The sequence below is a fragment of the Nematostella vectensis genome, chromosome 9, assembly GCF_932526225.1.
Source record: "Nematostella vectensis chromosome 9, jaNemVect1.1, whole genome shotgun sequence".
NCBI classification, from domain to species: Eukaryota; Metazoa; Cnidaria; class Anthozoa; order Actiniaria; family Edwardsiidae; genus Nematostella; species Nematostella vectensis.
In genome coordinates, this window is record NC_064042.1 from 3,881,344 (window position 1) to 3,907,856 (window position 26,513).

Sequence of the window (26,513 nt, forward strand, 5' to 3'; positions counted from 1 at the left end):
TAGCATACACAGGAACAGTGCGGGGACAAAGACAGGGGTGTATTAAAATCATAATTGCTAACAGTTTCGTCAGTTTTTATTGAGGTTAACAAGTGGACCTTTGTCTCTACTCATGGGGGAGGGGGCATGAAAATGGACAGGCAGGATCAGAATAAAGTACGTCTTGAGCTGTGTTTGCTGATCTCTTTCCCTTGGGTGGTATTTTGAGCATCTTGTTGACAGGGTCGATGTGAATGTTGTCAAAGAGGCTGAGCTATTATTAGGCTGAAAAGTAGTTGCTGTCACTTCGGTTGGATTCACCTTCACATGCCCGTAGCAAGGATTTTGAGTGGGGGGGGGGGGGGGTCGTTTACCCATTTAACGGACCATTTTCTCTTAGGTAGCTCGTCCTAGCTTGCAGTGGTACTCAATTTTTCTTCATCAGGGCGGACCTTCAAGTCGTGTGGGGTGGTTCTTCCGAACCCCCCTGGTAACGGGCCTGCTTTCATAACCATTTATCCGTTAGACTCATGTCTGAGTATCTTGGTCCTTTTTCATTTTTTTTTTTTACTTTTGTGTATTTTTCACGGCCAGTACAGGCCGGTTGGGGGTCAATGGTTTGAACATAATGAAAGAGGGAGGAGAAGGGGGGAGGGGGGTGGTCTTAGGCAAAACTGATACCCGGATTTATTATTCTACAGTTTCATTTATTAGTGTTCTTAATCCTTAAAGAATTATTAGATGTCTATACCAACTAAAATATATGCTCTTATTGACCTAGTGCGCGAGTCGTACCTGAACTTATAGACTCAGAAGGCTGCGGGTCATAAGAACGATGGAAAATCGAATCGTTCGTACGTCCCACGCATACGAGAACAATAAGATATTTTATCAAAAAGCATTTCAAGAGAATGTTGTATCGCAAAGTGTTGCGTTGTGTCTGAGCGGGCCGTACAAGGATGAAGGGCCCGCTTATCAACCAATGAGAGCGCGAGTAGCACCGTGTCTATATCGGCCAATGAGAAGGAGTCGTATCATATATGATCTGCTGGGATGGCAAGGGCTTTTGAGGCATTGCGTTACAAACATACACTAAGCTGCGTATTAGATCGGCGATTACGTGATCATGTATGAATATTTCATTAGATGGTGATCATCTGATCATTACTGGACTTAGGAGAGCGTACAGAACCTTAATAATCGCCTCGCCTTTTTATTGCATGCTAAGGCACATGAGTACGCCCGCTAAGTAACCTGGGCTATCGGTCATGCGCACTGAGCAGCACACTACGATGTCAATAATTCATCTACTGAGTATTGTTGCTGTTGTTTTTGTTGTTTTGGCCATTCGCTTGGACAGATGATGCCTTTGGTTCGTAGAATTTCATGTTTGTACCCACTACGTTATTGTCTTGGGTGATTTCGTCAGGTGATCTCATGTTGGTGCGCTCGTTCCCTTGTGCTTGAGTATTGTAGAAGACGACATTGGCTCTCAAGGGGATATCCAGTTCCTACAGAAGCAAAAGTACGGTTTTATTATTATTGTTATTGTTATTGTTATTGTTATTGTTATTGTTATTGTTATTGTTATTGTTATTGTTATTGTTATTGTTATTGTTATTGTTATTGTTATTGTTATTGTTATTGTTATTGTTATTGTTATTGTTATTGTTATTGTTATTGTTATTGTTATTGTTATTGTTATTGTTATTGTTATTGTTATTGTTATTGTTATTGTTATTGTTATTGTTATTGTTATTGTTATTGTTATTGTTATTGTTATTGTTATTGTTATTGTTATTGTTATTGTTATTGTTATTGTTATTGTTATTGTTATTGTTATTGTTATTGTTATTGTTATTGTTATTGTTATTGTTATTGTTATTGTTATTGTTATTGTTATTGTTATTGTTATTGTTATTGTTATTGTTATTGTTATTGTTATTGTTATTGTTATTGTTCCCCCCTCCCCCATCCACATTATTTTATATATATATAACTCAGCAAACACGTCTGGACTCTCAAGGACAACATGGTTGAGTACTTTATTTCATGGCGCATTCTTTCTTCCCACTCCGCCTACAACAGTACCACTAAGCGTTGCAACCTCTGCCTCAAGGAAAAGCTGACGATCATCTGCCAACCCAAACTATCAACTCTAAATAAACGCAATGAACTCGTGTCCTCGTGCCGCCACAGAAACAAAGCCCTGCTACGAAACAATTAGAACTGTTAATCCCGTCACCGTTAAATTTTCGCGCTATCAATTTTTCACACGTTCCGCACTGTTAGTTTTTCACCCCGCATATTTAATGTAACTCGCTATTGTTCCTCTTACCGCCTTAGCTAAAACTATCAGTCTATTATTATGTAAATTTCAATGTTAATAGTATATATACGATGGTAGGAATATTCTCATATATATATATATATATAGTAGTGTGAAGAAAGATGCTACGATTCCCAACTTTTAGACATTATTAAAAATTTACTAAACGTTTCGGCCCTTCGGCCTTCTTCAGTATAAAATTAGTTAAAAAGCTAAAAAATGAAGCCCTGGTATCTTTGATCCTTTTAGATATACTGGCTGTTGGCTGACGGGAATTTTCACTCAAGTTTAACTTATTTTATACTGAAGAAGGCCGAAGGGCCGAAACGTTTAGTAAATTTTTAATAATGTCTAAAAGTTGGGAATCGTAGCATCTTTCTTCACACTACTATATTTATATTTTCGCTACTGAGCCTTGGTATCTTGGATCCTTTTAGACAGACTGGCTGTTGGCTGACGGGAATTTTCACTCAAGTTTATATATATATATATGAAAATGAGAAGGGACGTGGTTTGTGCCCAAAAATATTTTCTTCATAGTTCTACGGGTTACGGCACTGATAGAGATAGATGTTTGGGGCACTTAAACCAGGTAAGACAAACGCATGCAAATCAGAGTTTTTACGTTTCGCAATGCGACGGACACTTTAGGTGATTTGAAAAATATACCAGTAAAAAGCAATGAAAATAAGATAAACGTTCACCAGCTGTACTTTTCCAACCAGCAAAACTAATAAATGCTTGAGTGCGTACTTTAACAGAGCACGACAGCATCCTCCTATGAGGGATGAAGATTGTGTCAAACAACACTGTGTTCTCGCATGCTCATAGCCGTAGCAAGCCTCGAATTATTGTGGGGAGGGGGGGCACAATACAGAAACATTAGGAAAATAATGGGGGGCACAGCCACGCCCCTACTGGTCATTTGGCTTATAATGTTTGAAAATATTGGGGGGCGGGCACATGCCCATGTCTGCGTGGCGCACAAATGCACAAATATAGCATAAGTTTTCTCTGAGCAAAAAATCTAAGAAATAATAAGTTACCTCGCACATATCAATAATCTCACTTTCACTCAGGTGACTACAATAAATAAAGAAAATATATTAGACTTACATAAGCATTTTATAAGGATCATGACTTATTTGTGTTTATCGTCCCGCTTGTACATCAATTCGCCCTCTTTTTCAAGGGTATGTGCGTTGTCATTATATTATCTACAGCGATAAAACCAGGAGCCTCGCTCCTTTTCTTAAATAACAATCGCCAGTTACAAGGTCTCACGTGAATTGATTGTCTTACCCTGCTTTCCTGTCGGCCTTAATCGCCGCTGAAAGAAATCAAACAACTAGGTCAGACTATCCCTTGCATGAAACATGTGAATTACAGGTAATAACAACAGAAGATCCATCAATTTTGTTTCCTTGACTATAACTTGTATGAATGCAAAAATAAATAAAAAAATCGTGCATAACGAATTCTTTACAGAGGGAGGATTCCCCAGGAGCGGAATCGACTACAACCTTTAACTCGAATACAAACAAGAGGTTCCGATAAGGCCAAAGTTTTCGACCTTTTTAACTCTTTTCGAAATACGAATTCAACCAACACACTCCGTTTGTCAGATTCACAAAAAAAAACACCACCCCTCCCTCCTCCCTGAAGCTTGAAAATGCTGGGAATTAAAAAAAAATCTCATTCAAAATCTTAATGTATTATAAAATTCAGCCTTCTGAGGGGCAATTCCCAAAAAGAGGGCTGCCCCATTTCCTTTCCACAGGGCTATCCAATGGATTTATGCTAACAGCTTAACATTGTACACTAATTAAAACAAATCTTAAAACGAGATTGCACGATAAGCACCATACGAGCGCTATGGTTGCAAATCTTCTCTGCCCGGTCGCCAGACTGGTTTTGTTATTATTTGCTCCCAATAATAACCATGTTAATGGCGCTTGCAGACGCACACCGTGTTAATGGCGCTATTATGGAATGGAGTTCAACTTACGAGTACCTCGTCGCTAGCAGACGCACACCATTTTAATGGCGCTATTATGGAATGGAGTTCAACTTACGAGTACCTCGTCGCTTGCAGACGCACGCCGTGTTAATGGCGCTATTATGGAATGGAGTTCAACTTACGAGTACCTCGTCGCTTGCAAACGCACACCGTGTTAATGGCGCTATTATGGAATGGAGTTCAACTTACGAGTACCTCGTCGCTTGCAGACGCACACCGTGTTAATTGCGCTATTATGGAATGGAGTTCAATTACGAACACCATGTTAATGGCACTATTATGGAATGGAGTTCAAATTACGAGTACCTCGTAGCTTGCAGACGCACACCGTGTTAATGGCGCTATTATGGAATGGAGTTCAACTTACGAGTACCTCGTCGCTTGCAGACGCACACCATGTTAATGGCGCTATTATAGAATGGAGTTCAACTTACGAGTACCTCGTCGCTTGCAGACGTACACCATGTTAATGGCGCTATTATGGAATGGAGTTCAACTTACGAGTACCTCGTCGCTTGCAGACGCACACCATGTTAATGGCGCTATTATGGAATGGAGTTCAACTTACGAGTACCTCGTCGCTTGCAGACGCAAATGGCACTATTATGGAATGGAGTTCACATTACGAGTACCTCGTTGCTTGCAGACGCACACCGTGTTAATGGCGCTATTATGGAATGGAGTTCAACTTACGAGTACCTCGTCGCTTGTAGACGCACACCATTTTAATGGCGCTATTATGGAATGGAGTTCAACTTACGAATACCTCGTCGCTTGCAGACGCACGCCGTGTTAATGGCGCTATTATGGATTGGAGTTCAACTTAAGAGTACCTCGTCGCTTGCAGACGCACACCGTGTTAATGGCGCTATTATGGAATGGAGTTCAACTTACGAGTACCTCGTCTCTTGCACAAGCAAACCATGTTAATGGCGCTATTATGGAATGGAGTTCAACTTACGAGTACCTCGTCGCTTGCAGACGCACACCGTGTTAATTGCGCTATTATGGAATGGAGTTCAACTTACGAGTACCTCGTCGCTTGCAGACGCACACCATGTTAATGGCGCTATTATGGAATGGAGTTCAACTTGCGAGTACCTCGTCGCTTGGAGACGCACACCGTGTTAATTGCGCTATTATGGAATGGAGTTCAACTTACGAGTACCTCGTCGCTTGCAGACGCACACCATGTTAATGGCACTATTATGGAATGGAGTTCACATTACGAGTACCTCGTTGCTTGCAAACGCACACCATGTTAATGGCGCTATTATAAAATGGAGTTCCACTTACGAGTACCTCGTCGCTTGCAGACGCACACCGTGTTAATTGCGCTATTATGGAATGAAGTTCAACTTACGAGTACCTCGTCGCTTGCAGACGCACACCATGTTAATGGCACTATTATGGAATGGAGTTCACATTACGAGTACCTCGTTGCTTGCAAACGCACACCATGTTAATGGCGCTATTATAAAATGGAGTTCAACTTACGAGTACCTCGTCGCTTGCAGACGCACACCATGTTGATGGCGCTATTATGGAATGGAGTTCAACTTACGAGTATCTCGTCGCTTGCAGACGCACACCATGTTAATGGCGCTATTATAAAATAGAGTTCAACTTACGAGTACCTCGTCGCTTGCAGACGCACACCATGTTAATGGCGCTATTTTGGAATGGAGTTCAACTTACGAGTACCTCGTCGCTTGCAGACGCACACCATGTTAATGGCGCTATTTTGGAATGGAGTTCAACTTACGAGTACCTCGTCGCTTGCAGACGCACACCGTGAGGATGATGATGATTATGACAAGAACGCCAATGGTGGACACACACACGATGAAAATACCTGAATTAGAGCAAATCAATCGAGATCAAGATCGAGACCAAGACCAAGGCCGAGACCGAGCCCGAGACCGTGACCGAGATCGAGACCAAGACCAAGGCCGAGACCGAGCCCGAGACCGTGACCGAGATCGAGATCGAGATCGAGATCGAGATCGAGATCGAGATCAAGATCAAGATCAAGGGAGAGGTTACGGTCGACGATATAAAATAAAAGAACTAATAATTATATGATAAATAATATAGATTAATGATAGAGTATGACCGTCTGACGGACACTCACGAGAGTATAAGAACTGATATCCGACAACTTTTGCCGCTGAAAATAAAGAAGAAAACAGTTTTAGGGATAATAGTAGGCTGGTCATACAACTATACGCCCGCCTTATTTTACTTAATTGCTTAGCCTATGAGCAGTTGTACCTCACACCTCAGGCTCTCCAAAGCTTTTAGTATTATACACACACATCACATTTTTCGCTTCGATATCTCCCAACATTAACCATTTCAAAGCTATTTAAACGAATTCATTAATCTGTCAATTACCCTACCTGTGGTTGGGGCGATGCGAACATGCCGGACAAATTGTCCGGCCAACTTTCCACTGTCTATTAAACCCTGTAGGGGCGCGTCATTCACACTGTCGCCTGGCTGCTGCAAGGTTACCATGGCGACGACACTCCCGCGCCTTTAAGAAGCAGAATTTCTAGCAGACTGTTCTACACATTATACATTAACATAAGTACGAACCATATAGAAGGGGGGAGGATCAACTAAAAAAGACCTAACAAGGGATGGTTCTGTATTTAAACACGGACATCGACAGTTAGCCTTTATTTCTCGTCTTCACCTTAAACACCGTTATGGGCGATCACCTCTTTATAAAAACGGCCAAGTGTTTTTTTTTTATATTGTAAGCGACAGAGCAAAAAAATGGCATGAAATTTTCCAATTCTCGATATATAAGCTCAAGATTCCCCATACAAGGAGTTCCCCTGACCAAAAGCTTAAATTCAAAACTTAGAAGATATGAAATTTAGATATAAGCGAGCAAAGTTGGCTTATTCTTTGATTAGAGTCCGACTTCTCCCAAAAAAACGAGGAGAATTCATAATTTAAACATTTTAAAATTGAACTTCAAGCCTCATATCTCGGAGACGATTCATTAGAAAAAAATATATATATTTTGATATGTTGGTTTACATAACATAAGGAACCTTTATGCAAAAATTTCAAGCTTACCGAAGTTAACCATACCTTATTAGTTTGGGAAAACTTGCCATTTTTTTCTCAGTCGTTGCAAGCGGTGAGTCTAGCCGCCTGCAGCATTTCTGAGCTTAAATTGTCTCGGCTTTTCTTTGCGCGCCTTTTTTTTTAATTTGCAACTGCTTTACAACGGACATTTCTATCTCGCTTCCCGCCATATTTTCTACCGACCTCAATTTAGACCGGGGAGTCTCTCATAAACATCCAATCGGAGCGAGGAACCATTGTCTCCCCATAAAAAGAGCCATCAACGTGATTTTTTTCCGTGGCAAAAATATGCAATTCAAATCGAAATCGTGCAAGCGGATTTAGTCCTCCTCTCCGTGCGCCCGATTTTGTTTGCTTGTCTTACTGGGGGATACGCCCATAAGATATAGCTCGCGCTCCTATTAGGGAAATCAAAAGAGGGCGACTTTTGGGCAATGATTCCATTCCGAATATATTGACGCTGATCTTTCACTTACTTGAAGCTGGTGACTTGTGCGGCATAGATGTCGACATTTTGCCTTTGGTATACTCGAGTAATCTTGAGTAAAAAACAAAAATGTTAGGAGTGTTTGTTTTTTTTACAAATTCATATAACTAACACTAGCCCCAGTAACAAAAGACCAGAAACTGGAATTCGACTCTGCGGCTAAGTCGAATTCCAGTTTTTGGTGTATTGTATTCATTGTTCTTGTACGAGATCACGACAGTTTGGGCTTTTTGATTCTATTCCTAGTAATAAACAAAAACAGATAAGAAGGAATAAGCATCTCAATGGTGTAAAAAAAAAAAACCCTGTTGTATTCTACCTCATATTCTATTGTCTTTTTGAGGTCTTGAATTTCGGGAGTGTACAAGTCCGGCTTGCTGTAGCGCTCAGTCCATAGCAGACTTATCACGTGTACTGGGACCTCCTTCTTAGCGCAGTCCTTCGTACCTGTAGACAACACAGAGTAACTACATTGAGTGAATAGATGTAGCGAGTGAATATTGTAGACAACACACAGTAACCACATTGAGTGAATAGAGTGAATAGATGTAGCGAGTGAATATTGTAGACAACACACAGTAACAACATTGAGTGAACGGAGTGAATAGATGTAGCGAGTGAACATTTTAGACAACACACAGTAATCACATTGCTGATGGTTGACAAAAAAGAGGTGCAAAAGAATATTTTCGCGTATTTCAATTGGCTTTAATGAATCGGCATTTAAGCCCTGGGTGATTTTTGTTACATGGGCAGCGTACCTTATTCGTCAGAGATGACTGGTTTAAGTGCAATTGCCTAGCTTGGGTATGGGAAGGGCTAAAAGGTAGATGGAAAAAGGGTGGGGGGAGATGGTGTAATAAGGGGATGGATAAGCGGGTGGCCCGAGAGCAGGAGCGACGGGAGACATACAATAATAAGTAGGCAAGGTGGGTAAGGGGGTAGATGATGTGGGAGAGAAGAGAAGAACGCGGAATACAACGTGTAGTGAGAAAAGGAGAGAAGAAAATGGTTGTAAAGTGTTGGTAGGAGGTGAATGGAAGATAAGTGACGGAGCAGGAAAGACGGTATACGCAATACTTACACCCAGTATACTGCAAAAGTGATACCGCTGTGACGTTTGTTCCGATTCCATTAGACGCGGTGCACACGTAGATACCCCGGTCCTCGACTGTGAATCCAGAGATGGTGAAGGTACTCCCTGTTGACCGCCATCGCGGGTCGCCGAGCTTAGACCACGTGATGTTGGGTGTTGGTATTCCTCGTACCTCACATGTCAACGTCACCCTGCTGCCAATCTGAGTGATGGTGTAGTTGCTAGGATACGACACCAGCTCGGGCCTCACTAGAAAAAGGAATCGTTAACTTACTTAGGCCCGTAGCCAAGGATGTTCGGTGGTCCAAAGAACCCCCCTCCCCCCTTCCCAACTCGACTGGAATGTCCGCTCTTATCGAGGGAAACAAAACACTGCGAGCTGAGACGAGCTACCTAAAATAAAATTAATGCGTAAACGAACCCCCCTCCCCCCTCTGTCTCTTTATCAAAATCCTGGCTACGGACGTGTTACTAAATTCTTAAATCAATGCACTGCATCAATCCGCTTGTTCATCTCTTGTGTTTGGGTAACAAAAACTTTCCTTGATGCAATTCTACAGTTCACGAGTGTCATGTGTAAGTAGCAAATCAAGGGTAAATTAACTCCATTTTAGTGAGCTTTTTAATGTGCACATGATGCCCATTATAAAGATGTGAATGGAGGTAGTTTGGTCTTACTATTGCTACTAGTACCTGGTTGCGGTCCGATTAATCTTCTGACTGTCTGTCCGGCCAATCGTCCCCCGTCAATTAATTTTTGCAAAGGCGCAAAATTCACGCTGTTACCCGGCTGTTGTAGAGACACGTTGGTTATAACGCTACCGGATCTTTGGAAGAAAATATTTAAAATTAGTTCAGAAGAGCTACTTAGAACAACGGCATGATGTTATTGATTGAGGTGTTCGTTTTAGTTATTTTTTTATTTATGACTTAATAATTCCAACGTTATTAAGAGCTTAGTATAATAAAAGTTGATAACCTAAAGCTCCGTAACTTAAGTCTATTGTAAAACAGGGCAGCTGAACTTCTCTGTTTCAAAATGCTGGACTCAACACGTTCGACCTACCTAAAACTTGTAACTTGGACGGCATATAAAGGCAGACTTTGAAGTTCGTATTCTCTGAAGATCTGATTAGAAAAAGATATCGTCAAATAAACCTTTTAAGGTACATATTGAAGCAAATATTAACTCAACACTAGGCTAAATACATATCAGCAACAAAATCCACTTTACTTTTCATCGACATCATTCTCAGGCCTGGGTGCGTTCCCCCCTCCCCCCCCTTTTCTTGGCCTCCATAAGTGGATCATTTCTTATTGAGAGTCTTCAATAATACCATCCTTTTTTTTTTCTCCATATGATATCTAATCACCTCGTATTCAATTCTGTTCTTGAGTTTCCTTATTTCAGAGGTATACACATCAGGGTTGCTGTAGTTCCCACTCCAGTTAAGGCTTGTTATTTGAATGGACACTTCTCTTTTGGTACAGTCTGTTACACCTACATAAGTGAGCATCAGGAAAAAAACAATGGATGAGCGAGGCGGAAGAAAAGGATGTGGTGGTATAACGGGAAAGGGTAACTGAGAAGCGGATAATGGAAACGGTTGAAAGGAAAGTGGAAACTGGAGTAGGAGAAGAAGTATAAGAATAAAAACAAGGTAAAGCAGGGATAGGTAAAAATAGGCCTCTTAAGCACGTCACCTTTGGACATATAAAGGGGAAGAAGAAGAACAAGAAGAAAAGAAAACAAGAAGAACAAGAACTAGAAAAACAAGAAAAAGAAAGAGAAGAAGAAAAAAAAAGAAGAAAAAGGGGAAGAATACCAGATACTTACACCCAGTATACTGCACGAGTGATACCGCTGTGACGTTTGGTCCGATTCCATTAGACGCGGTGCACACGTAGATACCCCGGTCCTCGACTGTGAATCCAGAGATGGTGAAGGTGCTCCCTGTTGACCGCAATCGCGGGTCGCCGAGCTTAGACCACGTGATGTTGGGTGTTGGTATTCCTTGGACCTCACACGTCAACGTCAACCTGCCGCCAATCTGAGTGATGGTGTGGTTGCTAGGATACGACAGCAGCTTGGGCTCCACTAGTAAAAAGTTTTATTAACGCATACGTGGATATATTGTAAAGTAGGCGTAAAGTAAACATTTACGCATCTTTACGCCACCTTAACATTTTTGCAAAGCAGTAACTGAATAAAAGAGTAACATAAAAACTCAAAAGATTTTACTAGATTTGAGTTTAAGCGTCATATAATAAGAGTATGCTAAAATCCTTAGTTTGACTTACCATCAACTTATCGAATATATTTCACCGATCAGGATGATATTTGTACCAAATTGAAGCTTACGTATATTATTATATTATTTGTTTCTGAGTTTTACCAATGCGCAATAATTTAATAGAAGACATAATGTGAGTGGCATGATCAACCGCACTGTCCGAAAAGGAAAGAGGTGAGGCTTAGGCGGGAAGATAGAAACGAGACGCAGTATCCCGCACTCAACACTGGAGACGCTGTAGTTGTGAAATTCGGCAAAAAATGGTACAATGCAAAAATGACGGCACCCTGGACTCCACTTATCTAACCAAACCGAAAGAGACGCTAACCCCACCCCAGCTCACAGAGATCCTTATGAAGATTATTTCCTCGACCAGCGGGCTCAGGAGGAGACCTGGAAATTTAACCGGCGCCAGAAGACTACCCCAGTTAGCAGAGTTCCTGACAACCGCAACACTCTTTTCCATCAGCAGCGCAAATACCTGAAATTCAGGACCTTACAATTAAGCTCAATCAGCTACAGCAAGCTTTGGATCGGTCAAACACGGTAATGTTAATGAACAATTACATTCAAATGCATGTCAAGTGTTACTGATAATGCCATACTTCAACATTCTACGTCAAGACGATTCCCAGAACATCTGATAAACTTGTACACGAGCTAACCGTAATTTACACTGATCACATTTATCGCTTAGGTCATGGAAAGAGTAGAGGAGAAAATATTTCTAAAATTTCGATTTATTTCTTATTTTAGGCCAGCGATGAGTTTCCGACCATTAGCATCAGCGACTTGACAGAGCTTGACCTACAGCCACATCAAACACCAACAGCGCTAGAAAAATCCAATCCGTCGCCGCTTATCCCTGCTAGTCATCAGCCAATCCCTCAACCTACCCAGTCTAATACAAGTCAGTCAGAAGAAACTGTTCTCGAGGAACTGATCACCCCCCGGAGAGTAAGGCACGTGAGCAGTATCCTGCAAGAAGCCAGACAGCACCATCTGTGTGCGTTGAAGCTGGTTTCGCTGTTCTTCATGGACGAAGAGCTGGCATCTAGTAACTGTGATGGAAACTATGGAAAGGATGCTCTAGACCCTACGCGTCTTATCTCGCTTAAAGGTACTATTTTATGATTACCTATTCCATCACAAGCCAAAGCTCCTATTTTGAAAACACATGTTTTTTTTATGTTGCTTTTTTCGGGGTTATCATTCGTTTTTTTTACCGATTGTCGATTTAATGTTTCCGTTCCTTTGTATTTACTCTTTTTATCTAAGGTATACTTAGTAGAATTTATTCCGTTGGAATTGTCGCTTCCCAAGTTCCTTACACTTAACACACACAGCCAATTAATAATTGTCACTCATATCCCGTGTTACAGATGTCATTCTTATGATTATACTAATGTTTTATTTTTTATCTTTTAGTCTTGCTGTTCGCGAAGCTCCCGTTAGCGCCAGGAGAAAGCCAAAAAGCTGCATGGAGCATCGTGAAAAGTAAAATCAACACCAAATGTAGATGTCGGAAAAGCAAGCCCCTTAAAGTGCGCAACCAGGATCCGCGTTCCAATTGAACATTCCAACAAAACATTAGTGTAAAATAATTTTTAAATCATTATAAGATATATTCCCCTCGTTGTCTGTTGTACGACGGATACTTTGTGCTCATAATAAATATGGAAGTCTACCTTATTTGCTTGTTTGTTTAAAACCTTCTCTCAAGCGAAGTTGACAGTGAAGAGTATACTACTTTCTACTGTTAATAATATTTTAAAAACTGTCTTTTATGTAAAAATTTTCTTTTATGTTTGCATCACAAAAATGCCGTGAAAGATTCACTTAAATCCGAAGCTAGACTTATAATTCTGAGTTAATTCATGTCAAAACTTAGGCTAAAGCGATCTAGCCATCTGAGAAGCCACTCGATTCGATTCAACTAAGCCTGCTAATTAACATCTGTCATATTTATAATCATAGTCGATAACAATACTCCCGACTTTCTGCCTCTCGATTTACGATTCTTGTGCACGGGACAGGGCACGGGATTTGAAGGGAAAGCACACACCTTTACGCACGGAATTTTCTTCCCGTGCCCACGGAATTTCTTTCCGTGCTCACGGAATTTCTTTCCGTGCTCACCGAATTTCTTTCCGTGCTCACAGAATTTCTTTCCGTGCCCACGGAATTTCTTTCCGTGCTCACAGAATTTCTTTCCGTGAGCACGAATTTTTTTTCCGTGCTCACGGAATTTCTTTTCGTGAGCACGGATTGCGCTCGGCGTGCGCACGAAATCTCAAAGCCATAGTGTACATTTTCCCATGGAGGGTCACATTTTGTTTGATCGTACTCACTGCTAGACTATAATTAGAAGCTCACTTTGGATATTTTGCACTCCCCCCCTCCCCACCCCATTTATGTGAACGCCCCCTTAGTCTGTAATTGTGGTATTTTGTGGTCTGTAATTATATAGTGCTTTTTGGTATATGATTATGTGGTCTGTGATTGTGGTCTATTATTAAGGTGCTTTGTGGAGTGTAATTGTGGTGCTTTGTGGTCTATATGATTGAGGTGCTTTGTGGTTTGTGCTTCTGTGTTTGTGGTCTATTATTGAGGTGATTTATGGTTTGTGCTTTTGTGTTTGTGGTGCTTCATGGTTTGTGCTTCTGTGTTTGTGGTGCTTTATAGTTTGTGCTTCTGTGTTTGTGGTGATTTGTGCTTCTGTGTTTGTGGTGCTTTATAGTTTGTGCTTCTGTGTTTGTGGTGGTTTGTGGTTTGTGCTTCTTTGTTTGTGGTGCTTCGTGGTCTGTGTTTGTGGTGCTTTGTGGTCTTTGTTTGTGGTGCTTCGTGGTCTGTGTTTGTGGTGCTTTGTGGTCTTTGTTTGGGGTGCTCTGTGGCATATAATTGTGGTTGTTTATTGTCTGTGTTGGGAGTGCTTTAAGGTCTGTGTTTGGGGTGCTTTGTGTTCTGTAACTGTTTTGTTTTGTAGTATGTAATTTTGGTTCTTTTATAATCTATGTTTTGGGTGCTTTATGGTCTGTGTTTGAGGTGCTTTATGGTCTGTGTTTGGGGTGCTTTATGGTCTGTGTTTGGGGTGCTTTGTGCTCTGTCAGGGCTCTATAATTCTGGTGCTTTGTGATCTATCTGTACTCACTGTAGACGATAACTTGAGCATCACTTTGGATGTTGTGTCCACTTGTCGGGCGTATCACCAGGCTGTACGTAAACGCATCTGATGATCCAGCAACCCAATCCTCGTGCCCTTGCTTTACCACATCCTTGATGATAAGTTGAACATAACCAACTCGGTTCACGTCCCCTTTATCTGGCGCTCGGCCAGTCACGTGGTAGTACGTGTTGGACAAGATCTCCCCTTGTTGTCCGGCGGTGATATTTGTGATTGTTCTGGTTCTATAAGGTGTTCGGAGGAGTTTGAGTTCCACGAGGACCAGGTTATCAAGCTGAAGGTCAAACTCCCATTGCAAGTTGACGAGAGTGCTGTTTTTGTTTAGAAGGACGTATAGAGGAGTCTGGGGCGTCTTAGTCCAGGCAGCTGATGATGATAGGGAAAATCAGAGTAGAAAGATTATGATGATAAATCATCAGAGAGGAAGGCAGTGTATGTAGCACGTAACTTTACAACTTATTCACCTCCCGTGGGGTCTAGAAAGAGACAGTGGATAACACATATCTTATAAACCTCCAGTCTAGAGAGAGAGAGAGGGGGGGGGGGGGGGCGAGAGAGAGGGGGGGGAGAGAGAGACAGTGGATAACACATATCTTATAAACCTCCTGTCTAAAGAGAGAGAGGGAGAGAGAGAAAGAGAGAGAGAGAGAGAGAGAGAGAGAGAGAGAGAGAGAGAGAGAGGGGGGGGGGGGGAGGGGGGAATAACAGGTAATTTATTCACCTCCTGTGGGGTCTTGAGAGAGACAGTGGATAACACCTATACCTTATAAACCTCCTGTCTAGAGAGAGAGGGGGGGGGAAAGGGGGAATAACACGTTATTTATTCACTATTGTGGGGTCTAGAGAGAGACAGTGGATAACACCTATACCTTATAAACCTCCTGTCTAGAAAGAGAGAGAAGGGGGGGGAAGGGGGAATAACACGTTATTTATTCAATATTGTTGTGTCTAGAGAGAGACAGTGGATAACACCTATACCTTATAAACCTCCTGTCTAGAAAGAGAGAGAGGGGGGGGATAACATGTAATTAATTCACCTCTTGTGGGGTCTAAAGAGAGGCAGTGGATAAAACCTATACCTTATAAACCTCATTTCCAGAAAGCCAGAGAGAGAATGGAAAACACGTAACTTATTCACCTCCAGTGGGACTGACGAGATGCCTAGTGACTTCTTGCCCCGCCATGTGCCCTCCGCTGACCAGACCTTGCACGGGCGCGTCATTTACTGTTGAGTTGATTGGCTGCTGCAACGATATGACGGCAACGACACTCCCGCGCCTATGACGTCATAGCAACTGTTAGCTGGGCAGGGAGGAAGAAATTGTATTTTGCAGGAGCGCTCTGTATATTGGCTATAACATAGTAACATGTGGCATTATATCATGGTATTACACATGTCAGTGCAGCGGCGAAGCCGGAATTTTTAGCAGGAGGGGGCCCAAAAGGGACTTGCAAGGCATTTTCTCCTGTGTTTTAGATAATGTCTCATACATTTACTGTATTTTTGTCTGCTAAAAGGGGCCCGGGCCCCCTAGGCCACCCCCCTGGCTACGCCACTACAGTGGCACCAAAAGGTTTTCTTTAGGAGTTATAGGTATTTTGCCGGAGATAAAGGGAGGTTGAGAGGGGTAATAGACGCCCACTCTGAGATAAAAGATAGCGATTTGATAAAATATTTCAAACTTACCTGAAGTGTGTAACTTGTGCTGCAAAGATGTTTACACCTTGTTCTATGTACTCACGAACAATCTTAGAAATAAAGCATCATTTATTTTATAGCACCTGCCTATTTTCATCATGGCAATAATACTATGCAATAGGGGCAGAGAGAAACAGAAAAAACTGTCATCTTTGAAAGAAGGTCATTATTAAGCGTGTTCATATTAATAAATGGCTGTTCTTTAAATGTTCTAAAAGAGTTAAATCGTAGTGCACATGGGTTCCTACAAATGTACGTGAAAATTCGCGGCGACAAAAAAAAAGCGAAAAAATGATTGAATTTCCGAATATGGTATGTAATGACTAAATAAGGGATTGACCAAGCGAACTAGAAAAGGGACAGTTTTCAAAACGAGATTGATTGATTAGCAGAGAGGGCACAATTTCCTTGAATAAAAAATGCATGTTTTATAAAAATAGCAATAACTGTGAGCTATTCATAACAAAAAAAATTAGTAACACCTGCACACAAAAAAATAATTGTATTGAACTGCAAAATTTACTCATTAATTCGTTCATTCGCTCGTTCACTCACTAGTCTGTTCGTTCGTCTGTTCGTTCGTCAGTTCTTCGTGCATTCATACCGGCAGCAGCATTTCTCACCTCGTATTCAATTCTGCTTTTGAGATTGTTAATTTCAGGCGTGTACAGACACGAGTAGCTGTACCTAACCGTCCATTTCAAGTCGGTCATCTCAACACCAACTTCTTTCTTTGCACATCGAGACGTACCTGATAGACAACGCCAAGACGTGTAACAAAGTAATTAAGAAAGAAAGAGAGAAAATCTCTCATTGCTTACGAGTTGCGCAGGGATGCGCAGTCATAGGTAATATATGGAAAAAGCATAGTATTTGGAGAAATGCTTAAGGTAATTACCCCTTGAAAGAGTTCTACAACAAATAATTTTTTAAAACTTGGAATAAACAATATTGAAGTAAAGGGCTTTAAAATGTTATGTTATAAAAAGGGGGTAACCGTTTTCACAAAAGAGGGGCGTACTTTTGACGCGTTTTTACTGATCGCGCAAGGAAAAATCCCAACTCTTAGTTTTCAAAAAGAGTGCCTATAGTCTTTAGAAAATTAAGTTCTGTTTGTCGAGCTGCCAAAATCCGATCTCCTAAACAAAAAACCGTAGTAGCAAACGTTCAAAACAAATCACATTTCAAGATGTCGCACTAAAAGACACTGTTTTCGCCATTATTTATACGGTAAAAAGCGCCATTTTAAAGTATTTTTACGGCTTTTAAAAGAAAGTAAACAAACTTTTACAAGCCAACTTTTTTTCTTCTTTCAGTATATCATTTTCCGTATATATTTAACAAATTGAGCAAATAAAAAATGGGGGTAACCGACTTCGTTTTTCTGTCAAAGCGATTTTAAGTAAAAAACGCGCGCCTTTTGCTTTTTTTTCTTGTGCAACTATGGCGCGCGCGCACGCTTAATACCGGAAAATTCGAGCAAACAGCGCGCGCCACTATGCACAGAAGGGGTGCGCAGTGCAATTCAAGGGAATTACCTAAATAAGAAATGACCCACTTTTTGGCCGCCAAGGGGGGCTGCGCGCGTACCCTGCAAACCCCCCTGAGTACGCACTCTCACTAAAAGCGGGAATTACAAACCTGTTACAGTTCTTTTTTCTATATTTATTCTATGCTCTAATAAGATGGATCAAAGATGTATGGTAAGTACAACACTTACACCCAGTATACTGCACAAGTGATACCGCTGTGACGTTTGGACCTATTCCGTTATACGCGCTGCACTCGTAGATACCCCGGTCTTCGACTGTGAAATTAAAGATACGGATAACGCTTCCCTTCGATCGCCATTGGTTGTCGCCAAGTTTTGACCACGTGATATTGGGTGGCGGTTTTCCCTTGACGTCACATTCCAGGCTCACGCTGCTGCCAATCTTGGCAATGGTGTGGTTAGTGGGGTAAGACAGCAAATTTGGTTTTCCTAATAAAAGATAAAAAATATTGTTAAGTTATACACCTTTTTTAAAATAAGGTTGCCCTCGGAGAATCCTTTTGCCGTAGCCCACAGTGCTTCATAGGTTTGAAACAGTAACCAAATAAGGCCATGCACAAACGTCGTATTTTCCACGAGCCGTATTTAATGCAAATGCATGCGAATAAAGAAAAATCCTGGTTCATTTGCATCAATTTGCATTGAATACGGCTCATGGATAATACGACGTTTAAATATAGCCTAAGCGTAAATAAAAACTAATACAGTTAGGAAAGCTGCATCAGTCTTCTTCATTTCGAATTCTTTGCATGGCCTTCAAAGACCAGGATTTACCCATTTATACGTTACCTGCTATGAAGTAGTGCGGCCTACGATGCATTTGCTAGTGCAACATTATTTGAAATAGGTTATAATACTGATTCAAAACTTGTGTAAATAAGCCCCCTCTTTTTTCCTCATTTCCATCCTTGTCATTATCGTCACTTTGATAGCAGTTAAAAACAAATGGTTATTGAAAATTAATGTGCTTTTAAATTGTTCAATAAACTCGTTGTGTAGTTTTGCGGGGCCGGGTACTTTGTACTTGGTTATCGCAACAATGATAAAACACTAAAGCTCGTCTATTTCAATTAAAAGATATATACTATTAAAATTATTCAACACTTACTAAACGAGCGAAAAGATACGTCATTCTGAAAAATTGTTCCCATTAATGTCATAATTTTTACTCGATAAAAGTAGGTGTCAACAGCCTCCACGTTAATATGCGGTCCTTGATTTTCCATATTTTTAATGGTAAGCTTAATGAACCCGACAGTACTCGTGGAATCATAGTCAGGGATTGTAACGTTCAGTAAATAGTAAGAACTTGTCCATTCCCCCATTTCTCCAGGCTGCATGTTTTTAATATGCACTTTAGTCCTGCTATCCGCACTGTCGAGCAGCTCTAGTCTCGCGTAGAAGATATTACTGATCTGCAGATCGAAGTCCCATCTTAACTCGACGTCTGTGCTGTTGTCTCCGAGAAAGACGACGAGTGGACTGGGATGAACAGACGTCCAAGCGAACCCAGCTGGGGATGAAAGAAGGATAAAAACCAGTATATATTGGAGGTTTTTTATTAGCAAAGTGGTCCGTACTTTGTAATAACACGTTCACCGGGGAATCTACAAGTGATTTTAGGTTGGATAAGCTGTTAAATGGTTCAATGGAATCAAATTTGCTCAATAGCTTAACAGTTTTTAGTCTGGTGGCAGAAGCCGGAAAATAGGGGTTTCGTACAAGTCGAGAACTAGAGAAGGTTTAAAAGCAGATTTGAGGAGACATTGGTCCCCTAAACAACGTCTGGTAGTTAGTGGAATCGGATTGTGGTATACGTTTTGAAGTATTTACGTTTTTCTCTTTCGGGTAAAAAAACCACAGGGTACCCGAGTATGAATTTTACAAAATAATTTATTAGCACATTGACCCCTCAACCGGCCTGTACCGGCTTTGGGAAGTATCCACAACCCAAAAATTCATAAATGCAAAATAAACACAACAAGATGAAGATACTCAGGCATTAGTCTAAGGGATAAATGGTCTTGAAGATATGGCAACTACTCTTAAGCCAAATAATAGCACAGGTTCTTTGACAAATTTCAAATCGAACAAGGAAAGAAAAGCATAATCACCCCTCTCAATAAAACGCTCAAAATACCACACAAGGGAGAGAGATCAGCAAACACAGCTCAAGACACAAATAGATACCTTTATTCTGATCCTCAAGGTACATTTCCATGGCCTCAAGACACAATGTCCACTCCTTGAAGGCTTGTAAAACCACGAAGATGCCTTTACGTATTGCAAAGAATTCTGGGAGATCCAGGGAAAAATTCACGAGGGGAGGGCCAGTCAACACTCCTCTCCCCAAAGTCAGATGGTTTTTTATAAGTCTTTTCACCCCGAAGCCAAACAAATCAATTCCAGATCATACAAACCCAAAATAGCAGTGTAAACAATTTTGGAATCAATTTGGTTTCAGAAAAGACAGCATTTAGGAGAGCTGTGGTGATTCATTAGAAAATTATTTTCTCATCCAGGTAAAGCCAAACAAGAAAAAATCATCATGAATCCACCTTTGCTTGCAAATATCCATAAGCAAAGCACTCAATTATGCCCTAAAATACTTCATGATGTCCTGAGACACTCTCCTAATATGCTCATAGCTGTATTTTTTATGAAAAATACAAGCAACCATCAACTTGTGCTGGTTTCAGCGCAACGACGAGGGATTAAAAGTGGGGACCGCAAAGCACTGTTGGAAAGCTAGGATACCGCTGACTAGGTGCAGCTGTGTTTGACTTTGACGGGCTGTATAAAACTCAGAATAGGGGGGGGGAAGTATCTGTTTTCAGTCTGTTTTTTGTAAATTCAGCTCAAAAATAGCCAGGCGTCAATGGTTAAAGCATGCAAAACAAGCATAATAAGCTTGAGAAATAACCCATAGAGTTTTTATTCTTTTGTCGTTTATAACTCAGAAGCTACCTAACCGTGATACTCCAGTGTCAAATATAGCATCTGAACTAAGGGTCTAAGGTCTGGGGCCTGGGTCTGAGGCCTGGGTCTAAGGGCTTTTCAAGATTAGTGAGATAAAAATTTGACCAAGCTGTCAGGTTTTTTTTTGACAAGATCTTGCCGCGAGTCTCAAATTGACAGGAATATGTTTGATATGTTTCTTTAAATAATGAGTCAATGGTAAAACAATTGGTGACAGCTCCTTGTCCTTGAATGACTAAATTAAGAGAATGTTCACAGTGAAAGCCGACCGAGATCTGTTTGGAAGACTTTGCAAATGCAAGACAAGTCAACCTAGCAGTTTCCTGCGAATTGCCTACAATGATGGAAGTTTTAGGAAATTCACCATAAGTCAAAATTCTTGAGGAAGGTTTTGACACATGATGTTGTAAATATCTTGGGTGGAGTGGCATTATTCAGATCCAAATACATTTTGGGAGCTTGCGCAGAAACGTTTCACCACCATCATGAGGCAGATCACCACCCAAAGCTGCTCTATTCTTAACATGGCCTTCGATCACTATTTGGATAGAACGATCCAGGCTAGGAAGAGGCCAGGAAAGGGTTTACAGATGGTCTTGAGATAAGGAACGCAGGCCACAATACACCAGAGTCACGACAATGGTCCAAGTACATATAGAACCAAAAGAAAAAGACCGTCTGATGCCCGGGAAGGATCTTTTCATATGAGGAGGTCTTTTCAATGGGGAGAAAGCAGCCAATGGAAGAAATCACCAAGCTTGAGTCCACAAACCGAGTCGGGGTAAACCGACTAGCGACAAACGGCTTAAAAAGTAACTGAATACCAACAAAACATGAAAAAAACTAGTGAATAGCGACAAAAAATATTTGCTGATTACCAACATTTTATTATTTTGGGTATTTTTACTCTTTACTTCCATCGTCAATCTACTCAAATTCGGCCATTTCAGAATCTGCACTATGTATTTCCTGTTGCATCATCTTTTCAGTCAATTATTAATCCATAATAAATTTATTATCAATAAGTTATTAATTACTTATCCATTAAATCTGGTACAAGAGCAATTACTAGCTTGGATTCACGGACTACCGACAAAGACCGATAATTCTTACCGACTACCGACAAATTATGGAAATTTTAACTGACTACCGAGATGCAGACCACCTCCTCCCCCCCCCCCCCCCCCCCCCCTATCCAGACCCTGAAAGAACATACACGCAAATGATTCTGCATGCTGCCTACGATGCAAGCGACTTCTCAACAGTCATCATTCAATCCCTAGATACAGATGTTCTCGCCCTTTGTGTCGCGCACTTCATTGCCATCGGATGTCAGGGGTTTGGTTTCGAACAAGCACTGGCGACCGCCAGAGACTTATCCCAGTATCCCAGTCCACTCAATACATGAAAGGCTAGGTGACAGGCTTTGCCAGTCACCACCAGCATTCCATGTGTTAACCGGGTGCGATTCCACAAGCAGCCTTTCTGGTAGAGGAAAGAGAAAACCATGGCTAACGCTAAGACAAAGAGCTGCACGCCAATCGGCGCTTAGTCTGTTTGGTCAGCATCAAGCCCTCGATAATGAGAAAGCAGCGAAGACAGAGGCTTTTGTTTGCGTTCTCTATCTGTATCAAGATCAGCTGAAGAGCTGCGCCATCTGATGTTCTGCCAACATCAGACAGACTCAGGCGACATATGGAGCGTGCCAGCTTCCAGACGTTCGGATGTTGGCCGAGTCCAGAGGAACATGGATCAGAAAAGCAAGACGGAAATCTCAGCCCTGTCTACATGACGAAAGACCCAGATCCACCCAGTCTTATCGAGCCGACAAGGTTTGGATGCTGATGTCAACGGAAGCCTGTTAATGTATGGCTGAAGAGGCGAAGAGCCCCCATAACATGGCAAGCAAGTAGATGAGTCAGAGGACGAAAACAGTGATGATGAGTATGATCAAGTCCTGTTATGCAAGTGCCAAACCTTAGCAATTACCTCTTTTTGTTTAACAATGCATTAAATACATTCTTTATATAGCTGGGATGTCGGATGAGAACAGGCCGGGTACCAAAGACTAGACGGAAAGAGGGCTGATCTATGTTATGCCTAGCAAGTAACTTTGGTGTCCATTTTTAAAGAACTAATATTTGGGCTCCCTGTGGTTTTAATGTTATGCAAGGATACACATTTGGTACAAAAAAACGCAATTTCAATGCAGGACTGCAATTGCTAATATCGCATCTTTTCATAATAAGTTAGCATAGCATCCTGATCAAACATTCTCTGAATAATCATCTACGTGAGTCATTTATGCAAATGTAAGACTCGGGCACCCTGTGGTTTTAGGCTGTATTTGTTGGAATCACTAGCAACATATGGGAAGTATGTTCGCAGGATGTTTCCATGCTCGTATTGTATGTTTTGCATTCTCAAATTATTTTGTAAATTTTATTCTCGGGTAACCTGTGGTTTTTATCCCTAGCACAAAATTAAGAAAAAAGGTATTTGTTCTTCTAAATTGCCCAGCTAATTTACAGCCATATTATTTTTTTCTTTTTTTTTGGGTGGGGGGGGTGGCAATTCGCTAGTAATTAGTAATCTTTCCTCAGAAAACAAAAGAATTCGAGGATTTCATAGAATTACCTAAAGAAAACACCGATTTGTGCAAGTTTGAAAAAAAAGTTGCAAAGTGTGTGTCACATGTAAACATTTTCGCGTGCGACTAGCAATGTTTAATTGCGAGACAAGTTGCAAGAGAGAAACTGTGTCGGCTGGTTCTCGGACGCAAAAACGCAAGCGTAAGCGCAAACGGGAGCGCAGCACAAGTGAGAATCGGTCAAACACAAGCTTAAGCAAATTAAGCAGTTGCGTTCTCTTGCGCTTTACGTCCTACCTTATAACACTTAATTTTCGCGTCACTTTAATTTCGCGATTTTAAAAGATTCGCGAAATAAATTGACGCGAAAATTAAGTGAGTACACAAGAAGCCTTTGGGGGAATATTGTCCGTTTAATAAGCTTTATGGAAACACCTTGTCTATTTAGTCAACTAATGTACATATAGTACGGTGAGGGGTTGAGTTAGACTTGTATTTTTTTTATAGAAACTAAATTAAGCCCGCGCATCTTTTTTTACAAATTGTTTCAGTTTTGAGGATTACAGCACATTTTAATTCCACTTGTTTTGCTTGATTTATTTATTCCAAAATCGCAAAAATAAAGTGATTTGTTAAAAAAAAAAAACAGGAAAATCGCGAAAATAAAGTGTCTCAAAATAACGCCATCTCAAAATCACGAAATTTTGATTTCGCGAAGATTAAGTGTATAATAAGGTTGTGAGAATCGGAAAATTACGTGCGGTGCTCTTGCGCTCTAATGCGTCCAAGTGAGAGCCAACCTTATGTTTGCGTAACAAAGCCTTCACGGGGCCCTTGTGTTTGTCAGGACAGAATCAAGTAGGTTCAAGTATATAAATAAACGAGTGTTATAGCTTGTCGACTTCTTTGTATTTCGTAAATAACCGACCCATCTTTCCACGAAGATAAAAAAACGGTCATGGGTAAAATCTTTTACAAATATTCAATAAATGCAGCTTAAATTTAATCGTTACGTCGTATATCGCGCTTGCGATAATTGATCTTACCATAAGAACTTGATCCCTGAACACTTAATTACACAATAATAAACATCACTTAAAGTCCAAGCTAACTTGTTGAGACACGCGTTTTTGCTGCGTAATTCGCAATAAACAAAATCATGTGACCAAAAGTGGAAACAGCTTCGGACAAATAATGACTTTTGTCTTTTTATGGTCAAAACTTTACGCTAAATAGGTTAAATAGGGACTTTTAGGGACTTAATAGTGTTAATATTGTTTTTAATAGCGCTGGCAAATGATCTGAAATATGAGGGGATCTGTAAAATATTGCAGAGTATACATAAATTTGTGACGCAGTATGTATCTAATTTTCAGTTGAGGCTTAGCAGTTCTCATTTTTGGCGCATCCTGTATACGTTCGTAAGGATGTTCTTTAATTTCAGTGACATTGTGTGTGTAGCCTGAAATATAAACACCAGCTTTTGTATATAAGATTATTGATACCAATGAAATAACAAAAAAAACAGAATTGCACAAACTATAGATAGCAACAGTATTTTAAGTATCTAATATGAACACATTTTGATTCTTTCTTTTTAAAAAATATCTCGCTGATATCTTAGCCTCACACGTTCTTTTAGTGTGTGTGCTCTGTATGTTTGCTGGGACTCATGCCTTGAACATAAGATAAAAATGACTAAAAACGGGTCAGTTGTGCCGTATTAAATCGTACCCACCAGACTTATCCTAAGATAAGTATCAAGAAACGGCAAGTAAAGTAGTTTTTAAGTATAACGAATATACAAAACTTAAAATTTCAAAGTCAAGTTATTTTCGAACCGTCAAAAGATGCACACCGAGGTAAACTTTGAGAACAATAAAAGGTAAAAGCCGATCTACCTATAACTCGTTAGCATAAGACAATTAGGACTAGTTTCCTGTAGAGGAGTCTTTCCTCACAGTTTAGTACAATCCACTTGTGACAATTGTTTGCTATTATAGTGACGAGTACTTACCAGTATTAGAAAGGGATGCACAAAGCGACAACATCAATAGTAACCACATGTTGCACTTTATTCCCGCAGTGTGGTGGTCTTCTCTTATGGCGATCGGGTGTGATTGAAGTCGCAGCCACACGGCCTTTTGAATCCACTGTGGGCGTTGACTAAAGTTGACTGCAAAAGACATAACCCAGGTTGAATCAGACGCTCACATGATATCCATGCCATCGCTAAACCTGTATTCAGGGAGGCAAGGTAAATATGGATTCTAGGAAAACACTTCCTTTCTGTGGATGTGCCAAGTCTAAAAACGCCAAAAAAACAACAACAAAAAAAAAAAAAAAAAAAAAAAAAACCGTGACGGGTGTTATCACATCTTGAAAGCTTGCGTTGAGGAATCTATAAGTCAAGTCATAAATTTTTAAGGTTTTAGGAAACGGAAAGGAAAAGAAGGTGAGGTTAATATGGATTATAGAAAAATACTTCCTTTTTGTGTGTCAAGTCTAATAACGCAAAAAAAGCGTGACGGGTTTAATCAAACCTTGAAATCTATAAGTCAAGTCATAATATTTTTTTAAGGTTTTAAATAAAAAAAAAAAATAACAAAGAGGATTTCTACTATTTTGTGTGTCCCGGTAGGCTAATTGCACAGCGGATTTAAACAGATTTAAACTCAAGACTTGACAGCTTGTTACCAGATCCCTCCACCGGCGCAAAATTTTTTCGGCCTACCCGACGAGCTTTTAGCCTCCCCCCCGGCACCCGGTGAAATGTCTAAATCGACCCGAACAGTTTCTTTCTTATCCGACGAGGAAGTTGAGTGACTGGCGGTAAATAAAAATTAGCTGACGCGGGTGGAAATAACCCGGTAAGTTCAACAAAAAAACGACAAAAATCTAGGTTCGCCGGGTCTGTTACAAAAGGGTGTACAGTACTATACTTGAATACGCTCGCAATAAGCCTGCTATTAATAGTGCAACGTGCAGGGTGCAACAATTTTTTCAGAACTGGAAATAAATTATAACATTTTGTTGCGGGTTAGTACTGCCAGTTTTCGTTTTCTTCTTGATCTCAATGTTGGGAGTGTCTTAGCCTTGGAATGCTCCAAAAATAAAATAAAAATAAACCAGCCGCAACTAAAAATTAGCAAACGTTCTTTCAAACGTTCTTAAAATCTTAATACGATTTTAATCTTTG

At 40.6% G+C, this 26,513-nt stretch overlaps 1 protein-coding gene across 4 annotated transcripts; it reads right to left on the reverse strand.

Moving 5' to 3' along the window:
• Positions 1-672: 672 nt before the first annotated feature.
• LOC116616599 (hemicentin-1) lies at positions 673-25,498 on the reverse strand. Of its 4 annotated transcripts, none has more exons than XM_048733114.1 (20): positions 25,332-25,496; positions 18,854-19,258; positions 17,914-18,174; positions 16,817-16,944; positions 16,182-16,243; positions 15,633-15,772; positions 14,462-14,860; positions 10,854-11,114; positions 10,390-10,517; positions 10,083-10,144; positions 9,710-9,843; positions 9,005-9,265; positions 8,240-8,367; positions 7,910-7,971; positions 6,731-6,867; positions 6,463-6,498; positions 6,100-6,183; positions 3,611-3,638; positions 3,355-3,391; positions 673-1,490 (listed from the first exon to the last, which is right to left on the reverse strand). In XM_048733114.1, the coding sequence occupies exons 1-20, from the start codon at positions 25,378-25,380 to the stop codon at positions 1,287-1,289; spliced, it is 3,006 nt and encodes a 1,001-aa protein (XP_048589071.1). In that variant the 5' UTR covers positions 25,381-25,496; the 3' UTR covers positions 673-1,286. The 4 variants fall into 4 exon arrangements, with proteins under 4 accessions (XP_048589071.1, XP_048589070.1, XP_048589073.1 ...); XM_048733113.1 differs by having other exon boundaries at positions 6,094-6,183; XM_048733116.1 differs by lacking the exon at positions 3,355-3,391 and having other exon boundaries at positions 1,309-1,490; positions 25,332-25,498.
• Between the last annotated feature and the right edge of the window lie 1,015 nt (positions 25,499-26,513).